The following is a 13,293-nucleotide window of genomic DNA, read 5'->3' on the forward strand; positions in this document are numbered from 1 at the left end:
ATAGCCATAGCCATGCAGGATCCGAGCTGAGTCTGTGACCTACACCACAGCTCATGGCAACGCCAGATCCTTAACCCACTGAGAAAGACCAGGGATTGAACCTATGTCCTCATGGATTCTAGTCAGATTTGTTAACAGCTGAGCTATGATGGGGAACTCCACATTTTTTTTTTTTTTTTTTTTTTTTTTTTTACTGTTAGCTTTATTATACATTGGCTGATTTTTTGTTAATGAAAGTAATAGCTCAAAATAAACAGAAACAGCAATAGTTTTTAAAAATCTAAATCTAAATTTAGTCTAGATTATCAGCTTTCTGACATATATTTTTATTTTAAAAATTTACACCTGTCACCTAAAATTGAGCTATTAGAGGATTTTTTGTTGTTGTTCTTGTTAAAGAGTTATGGAAAATGATTTTCTGTGTTTAAAGCTCTTTTTGAACATAATTCATAGTTAACTTTTTTTAAAAACAAGATCTTTGGAGCATTTGTAGTAAAAAGGTTTCTTTTAATATGTGAATAAAAGCAAGGCCAGAGAATGAAGTGACTTCATGAAGAGACTCCAAAGTCTCAATTATTTGTTTGCAGAGGCAACATCTGGATCTAATATGATCTTTAAGAAATTTTCGGTTTTCGTAAGTTCCCGTTGTGGCTCGGTGGTTAATGAATCCGACTAGGAACCATGAGGTTGTGGGTTCAGTCCCTGGCCTTGATCAGTGGGTTAAGGATCCAGCATTGCCGTGAGCTGTGGTGTAGGTCTCAGACATGGCTCCGATCCCACGCCAGTGGCTACAGCTCTGATTAGACCCCTAGCCTGGGAACCTCTGTATGCCGCAGGTGCAGACCTAGAAAACACAAAAAGACAAAAAGACAAAAAAAAAAAAAAAAAGATTGAATTACTGTGGAATGCAATTTAAAAATTAGGAAGAGTCCAAGTTAGAGGCTCAAAAGACAAGGAGTTAGCAAAAAAATTACTCAGTATAAAAACCTCATGGGGGAAATCCTGGACATTGCTGGGTAAATTTTGCTTGCACAAATACAGCATAGGTGCTGATAGGGTTTTTTTTCTCTGCTTTTATTTATGGAAGAAAAGGATGCATTGACTCAGCATTCAAGGAAGTTCAGGGGAATTAATCAAAAGACATTATATGTCATAAAAAACTTTGCATCTGAAAAGGTTGTTATACAGGGTTTCTTTAAGCATAATTTGAATGTCAGTAAAGAAACCAGAGGAGTTGGCAACCACCTCCTTTTTATCAGCATGAGTACATTGCTTATTCTAGGGACACTATTGATAGAGTTTTTGCCAGAGAGGGGTTTCTTTTGTTTTTGTTTTTGTTTTGCTTTTTGGGGAAGCACATCTGTGGCATATGGAAGTTCAGAAGTTCCCAGGCTAGGGGTCCAGTTGGAGCTACAGTCGCCAGCCTACACCACAGCCACAGAAACAAGGGATCCCAGCCGTGTCTGCGATCTACACCACAGCTCACGGCAATGCTGGATCCTTAACCCACTCAACGAGGCCAGGGATCAAACCTGCATCCTCATGGATCCTAGTCAGGTTCGTTAATGTCTAAGCCACGAAGGGAACTCCTTTTGTCAGAGAGTTTGCCGCCTAGTAACCCTGAAACCCTACTGGTATTATATACATTCCCTGGGAAGTCTTGATTTTAGATATAAAGAATAAGTGAGACATATTCTCCTCAGGTCTGCCACAATAAAGGTAACTACTAGAAGTTGATGAGTACCTGCATTAAAATGGAGTATGTTAATTAGAGTAGTAGTGAAAATTATCGGTGTTTTGTCAAATCTTGCTCCATTTGCATACTTGAAATAAATATAAACTACTAAGTGTTTGTATTTCTTAGATTTTTAAGAGTAATGTTTCAGTAAAATAAAAAGTAAAAAGATGCTTAAATTAGAATGTTAGACTGTGTTTAAGGCAGTGGGTCTCAACTGAGGCAATTTTGCCTCTCTCCCCCGCCCCCAGAGTATATTTGACACTGTCTAGAGACATTTTGGATATCCACAACTAGGGGGAGGAGTGCTGCTGCTTGCTTCAAGTGGGTAGAGGCCAAAGGTGCTGCTAAACATCTTTCAATAATATAGGACAACCCACAACAAAGAATTATCTAACCTAAAATGTCAGTAGTGCTAAGACTGAGAAAACTTGGTCTAAGGACAGCTTAACTATTTTGATGATGAAGCTATATACAAAAAATCATTATTGACTTCAATTGAAGGGCTAGTGATTAGAAGAAAATAATAAGCAGTCCTAGTCTAGCTGTCTTGAGGGTTTTAGAGGTATTATATATAGGGTTAGTTCTTCTCTCTCCCAAATTAAAAGTAGTGTAAGACATTTATTGCTTTAAATCTTTTTTAAAAATATCAATGGAAATGGATAGCTTAGTTATGTTAAAATTTAGTAATTTTTCTTTTTTTGCGGGGGGGCGGCACCTGTGGCATATGGAGGTTCCCAGGCTAGGGGTCGAGTTGGAGCTGCAGCTGCCAGCCTACGCCACAGCCACAGCAACGCCAGATCTTATCCTTGTCTGTGACCTACATGACAGTTCACAGCAACGCCGGATCTTTAACCCACTGAGCAAGGCCAAGGATAGAACCCTCAACCTCCTGGTTCCTAGTCAGATCTGTTTCTGCTGCACCACAATGGAAACTCCAAATCTAGTAACTTTTTAATTATATCTATAGAGCTCACATCAATTTGCATTTTAAAAGTAATTTTAGCTATATTTGTATATAAAATGTCTTTGAAATTGGCAGTTCCATAATGGAGTCATAATTAAGAATAGTTTTATTTCCTTATACTAAATATTCCATGGTTTTACTATAATGGTTAATTGAATACACTTAAATTATTCCATAAATGAGCATTCTACTTTATGGAAAGTATCCCTTTTGTGAAACTAAATTGAATTGAAATATGTGATTTAATAAATATGAATAATTTTAATTTATTTAAAGATATAATGGAATTAGAGTAAATTATTTTAGTAAGTTGTGTTAAATTATTTAGGAAGCTAATTAACTGTACCCATAATATCAACCTTTTTTTTTTAGCTCAACAGAAATAGATGATATGCTTAGAAAATCTACAAATCTGCTGCTGACCAGAACTTTGAGTAGCTGTTTACTGAATCTTATTAGAAAGCCTCATATAGGTTTGACAGAGGTATGTTAAAAAGATATTTATAGCTAAATGTTTCATTATATGAAACAATTATTATAAATTAAGTTATTGTTGAAAGAACACCATCCTATAAAGTTAGCCCTCCATTTTAAATTTATTAATAGAAGTGGATTGGTTTTCAAATAAAAGTGTCATTGTAAATTCAAACAGTGTGAGGGAAAAGGGCTTACATGTGGAATAGTAGATAGTTGAAGGTGTTAGAAGATATATGAAGATTTATGTTTTCCAGACTTTACATGAAAAGTGAAAATACTCATTTTTTTTAAACTTGGTGAATGTATAAAATTTGAAAAAGTGCTTTGAAAATTTATTTTAATTAATTGGTAGTTAGACTCAGGTTTTTTTTGATGATAGCATTAATAGCAGTATTTACAGCTGGCTTTTTGTTTTGTTTTGTTTTGTCTTTTGTCCTTTTAGGGCCACACCCTCAGCATATGGAGGTTCCCAGGCTAGGGGTTGAATTGGAGCTACATCTGCTGGCCTATGCCAGAGCTATAGCAACACCAGATCTAAGCCGCATCTGTGACCTACAGGTTGAGGCAACACCGGATCCTTAACCCATTGAGCAAGACCATGGATTGAACCAGCAATCTCATGGTTCTTAGTCGGATTTGTTTCCAGTGCACCACGATGGGAACTCCTACAGCAGGCTTTTGAAATCAGACAATCACTTGTACTCTATAATGGCATAATGCTATAATTATGCAAAGATGGTACAGTTGCTAGAAGTAATAATCCTGTTTTTAAAAACCAAATGGCTTTGTATACATGTAACCTTCATTTTACCAGAGCTATTTTCTATTTTGTAGCTAGTGCAAATCATCATAAACACCACACACCTGGAGCAAGCTTGTAAATACCTTGAGGACTTCATAACTAACATTACAAATATTTCTCAAGAAACTGTTCATACTACAAGACTTTATGGGCTCTCTACTTTTAAGGTATGTAAAAAATCTGACCAAAATTTTTATTACACCCGCTATAAGCAAACTTTTAAAAATTAAAGACAGTTTTTATTATACACGTGATTCCATTATATTCCTAACAATTAAAAATTAGAGGCAATCATTGTCCACAATGAGCATATAAATTTCAGTTCCTTTTTAGTATTTTAAACATCTTATTAAAATGAAGAAAAGTATATTGATTTTCTACAGCTATTTTACATCTTCATGTTTTGAAGACCTAAGAGTAGTGACAAATTGGTCTAGTTGGATTTGCTTTAATATCTCAGTTTAATATTTAATTGTATATGTAACATATGTAAGTGTGTATGTGTTTGAAAATTTAAAATGTAAGAAGAATTAGATAAGGAAATTAGGTAAGCTTTGCATCCTTTACTGGCTCTGATCTGAAGAAAAATAAATATTAACCTTATTATATGTTACTCAAGTCCTACACTTCTGAATGGAAAGATTTCTGTTTTTCTAATTCCATGGGATATACCAAAAAATTAATTAATTGTTTTAAGCAGAATGGAAGATTAAATAATTTTGTAAATTATTCATAAACTATTTTATTATTTTATTGACTTGATGTAATCTAGATGAGACACTGGCATAGTCTAGTAAAATAAAATCCCTTTGCATTGAATAGTTTGTTCAGTTAATATAAACCATTTACTCATCCCTTGTGTATAAAATAGGCTTGCTAGTTTAGCCTCAGAGCCCTTTTCAAGTTTTCTATTAAAAAGAATTCTCATCTTCCTATTCTTATATTACAATTACCCAGTTTATTTCCTAAAATTATAACATAATCATTTACATTTAAAGAATTCACTATACTTGTATTTAGATATAGCTGTTTTAATTAACCAGACTTTGAAAGTGTGAAGTCCATAAAAGACCCTTGGTTCCTAAAATTAAAAGCCTAGTCTCTAAATGTTACACACCTCTGATGATTTTTGAGCTCATGTGGTCATCCTAATATAAGAAATAAATGCAGATGATATCTGAGTGAATGGATTGATAAAATTGTTAAAACTAATAAGTTGTACAAAACAGGTATTCATTTATTCAGATAGTATATAGTACAGTAAGGGCATATACTCTGGAGTTAGACTGCTATGTAACTTTGGGTACATTCTTAATGGTTCCTAGATTTGTTATCTGTAAAATTAGAATAGCAATATATTATCTACCTCAAACAATAATTTTGAGGATTAAAGGGGATATGTAGCACAGCGCCATCAATTGTACATGATTTATGCTCTGAACACTCTTATTAGGTGCTGAAAATATAGAAATGTATCTCTGCCCTCAAGGAGCTCGCAGGAGGAAAAAAACTATTAAAAGACACTTGGCAATACTACTACCTCATTGTAGTTTTGATTTGCATTTCTCTAATAATTAGTGATGTTGAACATCTTTTCATGTGCCTACTGGCCATTTGTAGAAACAAGATGCTTTAGGTTAAGGTAGCTTGGAACTTCATTGCTCTAAATCTGCCTGTAGAGAGGAAATGTTTAGAAATTTAGCTCTGATCCATCATTCCAGTGGTACCTAAATTGACATACAACTGCCATAGGATGCCCCTTAAGTTTTCTCAGAAATCAGGAAATCAAGTTTGGCCTGTACACATAGTAGAACACCCTTGCTTTTTGGTATTTCTCTTAGCTTTACACAGAACTCAGGAAACTCTTTCTGTTTTAAGATATGAGAGCAAGAGCTATTTCAAGCTCCATATGTGAAGGTCAAGTGATCTTCAGTTCTACCTTTGATCTGTTTCAAGAGGAATTTGTCTTAAACTGTGATATGAGAAAGCAATTCAACGAAGAGAATTGTTAAATCATTATTAAGGTGAATTATTAAGGGAGATTGGGGGAATTTACATTCATAGTAATTAGTCAGTCTGTAGGTGATTCAATTACAGTCTTGATTACAGACATTGACATGGATTGTTTAGTTAACCTCTTAGCCTGATTCTTTTCAGTCCGATAACCTGACCAAATATATCCATACTTAATTGCTTAATGACTACAGACCTACGCACTTACGTGATCCTTTTACCCACACCTCCTCCATTTGCATCCCCTCAAAAACCTCACATATGCGTATACAGAATGCATGATTTTCTGTATTTGTTTACATTATGAAATATTATACAGACCATCTTGTTAGCTTGCCTTTCATTGTACAGAATCTGTGAGTGATACAAGAAGTTAAGTAAGTAGTTCCTGCCCTCAAGCAGTACCACAGTTTTTTGAAGTGAACTTGGATCCACACTGAGAGCTACTTGAAGCTAATTTAAGATATCTAACTGAAAAGATTTGCATCAGAATAGAGGGGAAAACAGAAATACCATTCCTATAGTATAGAAATGGCCCAGTTCTTTTTCTTTGGTATCAGAGCTCTTCGCCTTTGCTCCGGAGGCTTTTTCAACCTGCCACCCAGAAGATTCCTTTCCTTCAGAGTCCTGGCAGTGATTGTAATTTTAAGTGCCTAGGAAGAATATGCTTGCAATTCATTTTCAGTTAGCTTTTTTTTTTTTAATCTGTTGATGAGTGTGTACAATTTTTTTTTTTTTTTTTTTTTGTCTTTTTAGAGCTGCACCCTGGGCTATAGAAGTTCCCAGGCTAGGGGTCAAATCAGAGCTGCAGCTGCTAGCCTCTGCCACAGCCACAGCAACACCAGATCTGAGCCTTGTCTGCAACCTATGCCACAGATCAAGGCAACACCAGATCCTTAACCCACCAAGCCAGGCCAGGGCTCGAACCCATGTCCTCATGGATACTAGTTGGGTTTGTTACCATTCAGCCATGACAGGAATTCCCTAGAAAGTTTTGTTTTTTAGGACTATGGCTAAAGTGACAGTGTAAATTATGTTTGATTGAGGGCTTGAAATTCTCTTCCTTTGGAGCGTGGACATGATACATGGGGACTAAAAAAACTTTTTTCTTGAAATGTAACCTGCATACATAAACACACACAATATATAAATGCAAAAATTATAAATAGATATAGCTCAATTAATTATTAAAAAGTGAACACAGACTTCTAATTTCCAATCTGGCAAGTAAAAAGCTTGAAAGTTGTTACTCTGTCCTAACAAGTAAAAAGCTGATAAAACTGAAAAATCAACAACTCTTCCTTGATCTTTCAAAGAAGTGAGATTACAGGACACACTGCTATAATTCCCCCCTCCTCTGCCACAAATTGGAGAGAAAGGCAAATACAAAGAATCATACTTGATGGAGCAGAAACCAACAGGAATCACTACTAGGGTAGGAAAACCTGAAGTGTAATTGACTACTAGAAGTTCAGTATAGACCAGTTTGAGAGTTAAACCTCCAATAAAACCCAGTCTTAGAGGGCACCGAGTTCTCCCAGTGAAGGCTTAAGAAAAATCTTCTTACACTTCCAGCAGGGGAGAAGAAAAAAAGGAATGATTTTGAAACATGCCAGAGCATTCTGTTCTTTAAGCATTCTGTTTTTATCAACAAGACTTAACTTCAAAAGAAACTATTTACGAGTGCCTAAACTATTTACCAGTGACTCAACTGTTGGGGGAAGGAAGGGAAATACCCAACTTCGGCCTCCAATGGCCATCCTGTTCAACTTGAGGAGTGGAAACGAAAAGCACTTGCAAAGTTCACAGCTGAGAAGCAAAGGCTTACTTAAAGATGGAGACCTAATATAGGACTGAAGAACACTTCCTCTCTCCCCCCCCCATGTCTTATTACCACATTATTAAAGGCCTAATTACTGCAGTTCTTTTCACCTAGCACATCATGTCTGCTCTCAAAAAAAACAAAAAAGAAAAAAAAAAAAAAAAACAAAACTACAAGGCAGACTAAAATCAAAAAATACAGTTTAAAGAGGTATTATTCTGGCTTCAGAACCAGATTCGGATATGTCAGGGATGTTGGAATTGTCAGACCAGGAATTAAAAAAAAATAACCTATGATTAATATCCTAAGGACTTTAATGTATAAAGTAGACATCATGTGGGAACAGATGGGTAATTTAAGCAGAGATGGGGACTCTAAGGAAGAATCAAAAAGAAATGCTAGATCAGAAATACTGTAACAGGGGATTCCCTTCGTGGCTCAGCGGTTAACGAACCCGACTAGGATCCATGAGGATGTGGGTTCCATCCCTGGCCTCACTCAGTGGGTTAAGGATCCAGTGTTGCCATGAGCTGTAGTGTGGGTTGAACACTGTAACAGGAATGAAGAAGGGAAACTGGATTAAGATGGCAGAGTAGAAGGACTGGAGCTTATCTTCTCACTTAAAAGCAACAAAATTACAACCATCTGCTGAGCAACCTTCAACCAAATAGACTGCAGACTATCAAAAAAGATATCCTACTCTAGGAGACAAAGAGGAGGCCACATCAAGATGGTAGGAGGAGCAATTATGCAATATAAACAACTCCATACCTGTTGGCTGGGCAGCCTACAGACTGGAAAGTAACTGTATCACAGGGAGTCATCTATGGGAGTGAGAGTTCTGAGTTCCATGTCATGTCCCAATGCCTGGGGATCTGGGCCAGTGGGGCTTGTGCACAGAAGCTCCATGGAACTGGGGAAATTGGAGACCCTATTCTTAAAAAGCACACATAAGCTTTCATATGCACTGGGTCCCTGGGCAAAGCAGAGACTCCATAGGAATCTGGGCCAGACCTGCCTTCATTTCTTGGGAGATCTCATGAGAAAAAAGGGGGTGACTGTGTTTTGTTGTGGGAGAAGGACTTTAGAGGCAAAGGTCTTGGGAATAATCATTGGTGTGTACTCCTCTAAAGGAGGCCATTTTGGAAAAATCTGGCCCCACCTATCAGGGCTGAGAACCCCAGGGCAAACAGTAATCTGGATGGGAACACAGCCCCACCCATCAGCAAATAGGCTGCCTAAAGACCCCCCCAGGCGTACAGCCATATCTAATCTCACCCAGAGACAATAAAATGGCAATAAGAACATGCATATCAATAATTACCTTAAATGTAAAGGGACTGAATGCCCCAACCAAAAGGGATAGACTGGCTGAATGGATACAAAAACAAGACCCATACATATGCTGTCTTCAAGAGACCCACTTCACTTCTAGGGACATGTACAAATTGAAAGTGAGAGGATGGAAGAAAATATTCCATGCAAACAGGAATCGAAAGCTGAAGTAGCAATACTCATATCATACAGAATAGACCTTAAAATAAAGAATATTATAAGAGACGAAGAAGTACATTACATAATGATCAATGGATAAATCCAAGAAGAAGATATAACAATTGTAAATATATGTGCGCCCAACATAGGATCATCTCAATATATAAGGCAACTGCTAATAACCTTAAAAGGAGAAATTGACAACATATTAATAGCAGGAGACTTTTAACACCCCACTTCCAGCAATGGAGAGATCATCCAGACAGAAAATCAATAAGAAAACACAGGCCTTAAATGATGCATTAGACCAGATGGACTTAATAGATTTTTATAGAACATTCCATCCAAAAGCCACAGAATACCTATCTTCTCAAATGCACATGGAGTATTCTCTAGGATTGATCACATTCTGGGCCACAAATCAAGCCCTGGTAACTTTTAAGAAAATTGCTATCATATCCAGCATTTTTTTCTGACCACAATGCTGTATAACTGCAAATTGATCACAAGAAAAAAATCTGCAAAACACACAAACATGTGGAGACTAAACAATATGCTACTAAACATCCAATGGATCAAAGAAGAAATTATAAAACACCTAGAAGGAAACAACAACAAAGACACAACAATCCAAAAACCTATGGGATGCAGCAAAAGCAGTTCGAAGAGGGAAGTTTATAGCAATACGAGCCTACCTCAGGAAACAAGAAAAAGCTCAAATAAACAACCTAACTTTACATCTAAAGCAACTAGAGAGAGAACAGATGAGACCTAACATTAGCAGAAGGAAATCATCAAGATCAGAGTAGAAATAAATAGAAATGAAGAAAACCATAGGAAAGATCAATGAAACTAAATATTGGTTCTTTGAAAAGATCAACAAAATTTCTAAATCCTTAGCCAGACTCATCAAGAAAAAAAGATAAGGGCTTCCTGTCATGGCTCAGTGGTTAACGAATCCGACTAGGAACCATGAGGTTGTGGGTTCAATCCCTGGCCTTTCTCTGTGGGTTAAGGATCTGGCATTGCCATGAGCTGTGGTGTAGGTCACAGACGTGGCTCTGGTGAAGGCCAGCAGCTATAACTCCAATTAGACCCCTAGCCTTGGACCCTCCATATGCTGTGGGTGTGGCCCTAGAAACTACAAAAAAAAAAAAAAGACACACAAAAAAGACAAAAAGATAAATCAATAAATTAGATCAATAAATTAGAAATGAAAAAGGAGAAGTTACAGCAGACATCCCAGAAATACAAAGGATCATAAGAGACTACTACAAGCAACTACTGGCTAATAAAATGGACAACCCAGGAGAAATGGACAAATTCATAGAAAAGTACAATCTTTCAAGACTAAACCAAGAAGAAATAGGAAAGATGAGAAGACCAATCACAAGTATTGAAATCGAAACTGTGATTAAAAAACTTCCAACAAACAAAAGTCCAAGACCAGATGGCTTCACAGGCGAATTCTATCAAACTTTTAGAGAAGAGCTAACACCTATCATTCTGAAACTATTCCAAAAAATTGCAGAGGAACACTCCCCAAACTCATTCTTTGAGGCCACCATCACCCTGAAACCAAAACCAAAGACACCACAAAAAAGAAAATTACGGGCCAATATCACTGATGAACATAGATGCAAAAATCCTCAACAAAATACTAGCACACCAAATCCAACAATACATTAAAAGGATTGTAGGAGTTCCCATTGTGGCTCAGTAGTTAACAGGTCTGACTAGCATCCACAAGGATGCAGATTCGATCCCTGGCCTTGCTCAGTGGATTAAGCATCTGGTATTGTCATGAGCTGTGGTGTAGGTCACAGATGTGGCTTGGATCTGGCATTGCTATGGCTGTGGTGTAGGCCAACAGCTACAGCTTTGATTTGACCCCTAGCCTGGGAATCTCCATATACCTCAGGTGTGGCTCTAAAAAAAAGCAAAAGGATTGTGCATCATGACCAAGTGGGATTTATCCCAGGGATGCAAGGATTTTTCAATATCTACAAATCAATCAGTAGGATACAACACATTAACAAACTGAAGAATAAAAACCATGTGATCCTCTCAATAGATGCAGAAAAAGCCTTTGACAAAATCCAACACCCATTTCTGATAAAACCCTTGAGAAAGTGGGTATAGAGAGAACCTACCTCAACATAATAAGGCCGTACATGACAAACCCACAGCTAACATCCTTCTCAGTAGTAAAAAGCTGAAAGTATTCCTGCTAAGATCAGGAACAAGACAAAGATGTCTACTCTTCTTCAGCATAGTTCAACGGCTTGGACCTAGCATTGCTGTGGCTGTGATGAGGTCCAGAAATCGAAACTGTGATTAATTCTACCCCTAGCTTGGGAACCTCCATATGCTGTAGGTGTGGGCCCTAAAATGACCAAAAAAAAAAAAAAAAATAGACAAAAGACCTGTACTCTGAAAACTATAAGATTTTGATGAAAGAAATCAAAGATGACACAGACAATTCAAACATGCTCTTTGATGTAAGAATCAATGTTGTTAAAATGACTATATTCTCAAAGGCAATCTACAGATTCAGTGCAATCCCCATCAAATTACCAAGAAGATTTTTCACAGAACTAGAAGAAAATGTTTCATTTTATTTATTTATTTATTTATTTTGTCTTTTCGCCTTTTCTAGGGCCACTCCCGTGGCATATGGAGGTTCCCAGGCTAGGGGTTGAAATCGGAGCTGTAGCCACCTGCCTATGCCAGAGCCACAGCAACACAAGATCCGAGCTTTGTCTGCAACCTACACCACAGCTCACGGCAATGCCAGATCCTTAACCCACTGAGCAAGGCCAGGGACTGAACCCGCAACCTCATGGTTCCTAATTGGATTCATTAACCACTGTGCCATGACGGGAACTCTGAGAACAAAATATTTTAAAGTTTGTTTGGAACCGCAAAAGATCCAGAACAGCCAAAGCCATCCCGAGAAAGAAAAATGGACCTGGAGGAATCAGGCTCCCTGACTTCAGACCAAACCACAAAGCTACAGTCATCAAAACCATATGGTGCTGGCCCAAAAACAAACATATAGATCAGTGGAACATGATAAAAAGCCCAGAATTAAACCCACACATACACAGTCAACAAATCTATGACAAAAGAGGCAAGAATATACAATGGAGAAAAAACAGTCTTTCAGTAAATGATACTGGGAAAACTGGACAGCCACATGTAAAATAATGAAATTAGAACACTTCCTAACACCATACACAAAAACAAACTCAAAGGTGATTGAAGACCTAAATATAAGACAGAATACTCTAAAACTCTTAGAGGAAAACATAGGCTGAACACTGTCTGACATAAACTACAGCAATTATCTTCTCATATCTACCTTGTAGAATAATGAGAATAAAAACAAAAACAAATGGGACCTAATTAAACTGAAAAGTTTTTGCACAGCAAAGGAAACCCTAAACAAAACAAAAAGACATCCCATAGAATGGGAAAAAAATATTTGTAAATGAAGCAACTGACTGACAAGGGGTTAATCTCCAAAATTTATAAACACCTCCTTCAGCCCAATACCAGAAAATCAAATAATGCCAGCAAAAATTAGGCAGAAGATATAAACAGTTCTCCTAAGAAGACATACAGATGGCCAAAAAGCACATGACATGGTGTCCGACATTACTAATTATTAGAGTAATGCACGTCCAAACTACTGTGAGGTACCATCTTACACCAGCCAGAATGGCCATCATCAAAAAGTCTACAAACCATAAATGCTGGAGAGGGTGTGGAGAGCAGCGAGCCCTCCTACACTGTTGGCAGGAATGTAAATTGGTGCAACCACTATGGAAAACAGTATAAAAAAACTAAAAATAGAATTACCATTTGAGCAGCAATCCCACTCCTTTGCATCTATCCAGAGAAAACCATGACTCAAAAAGATACATGTACTCCAATGTTCTTTGCAGCACTATAAACAATAGCCAAGACTTGGAAGCAAC

At 37.1% G+C, this 13,293-nt stretch overlaps 1 protein-coding gene across 10 annotated transcripts in view; it reads left to right on the top strand.

Annotated features, from left to right (window-relative positions):
• Positions 1–13,293, top strand: part of EXOC6 (exocyst complex component 6) — a 222,746-nt gene that overhangs the window by 125,385 nt on the left and 84,068 nt on the right. For all 10 annotated transcript variants that reach the window (XR_014826641.1, XM_021073794.2, XM_021073792.2 and 7 more), the window contains exons 16-17: positions 3,075–3,186; positions 4,014–4,148. Coding sequence is in view for 9 of the 10 variants with exons in the window: in XM_021073794.2 (XP_020929453.1) it covers positions 3,075–3,186; positions 4,014–4,148 (247 nt within the window). In the remaining variant the exon portion in view is untranslated. The remainder of the gene's footprint in view (positions 1–3,074; positions 3,187–4,013; positions 4,149–13,293) is intronic.

Source organism: Sus scrofa, chromosome 14 (genome assembly GCF_054392235.1).
Source record: "Sus scrofa isolate SSC_HxYL_T2T_F1_AM1 chromosome 14, Sscrofa_HxYL_maternal_Yorkshire_Landrace_v2.0, whole genome shotgun sequence".
Classification (NCBI taxonomy): Eukaryota; Metazoa; Chordata; class Mammalia; order Artiodactyla; family Suidae; genus Sus; species Sus scrofa.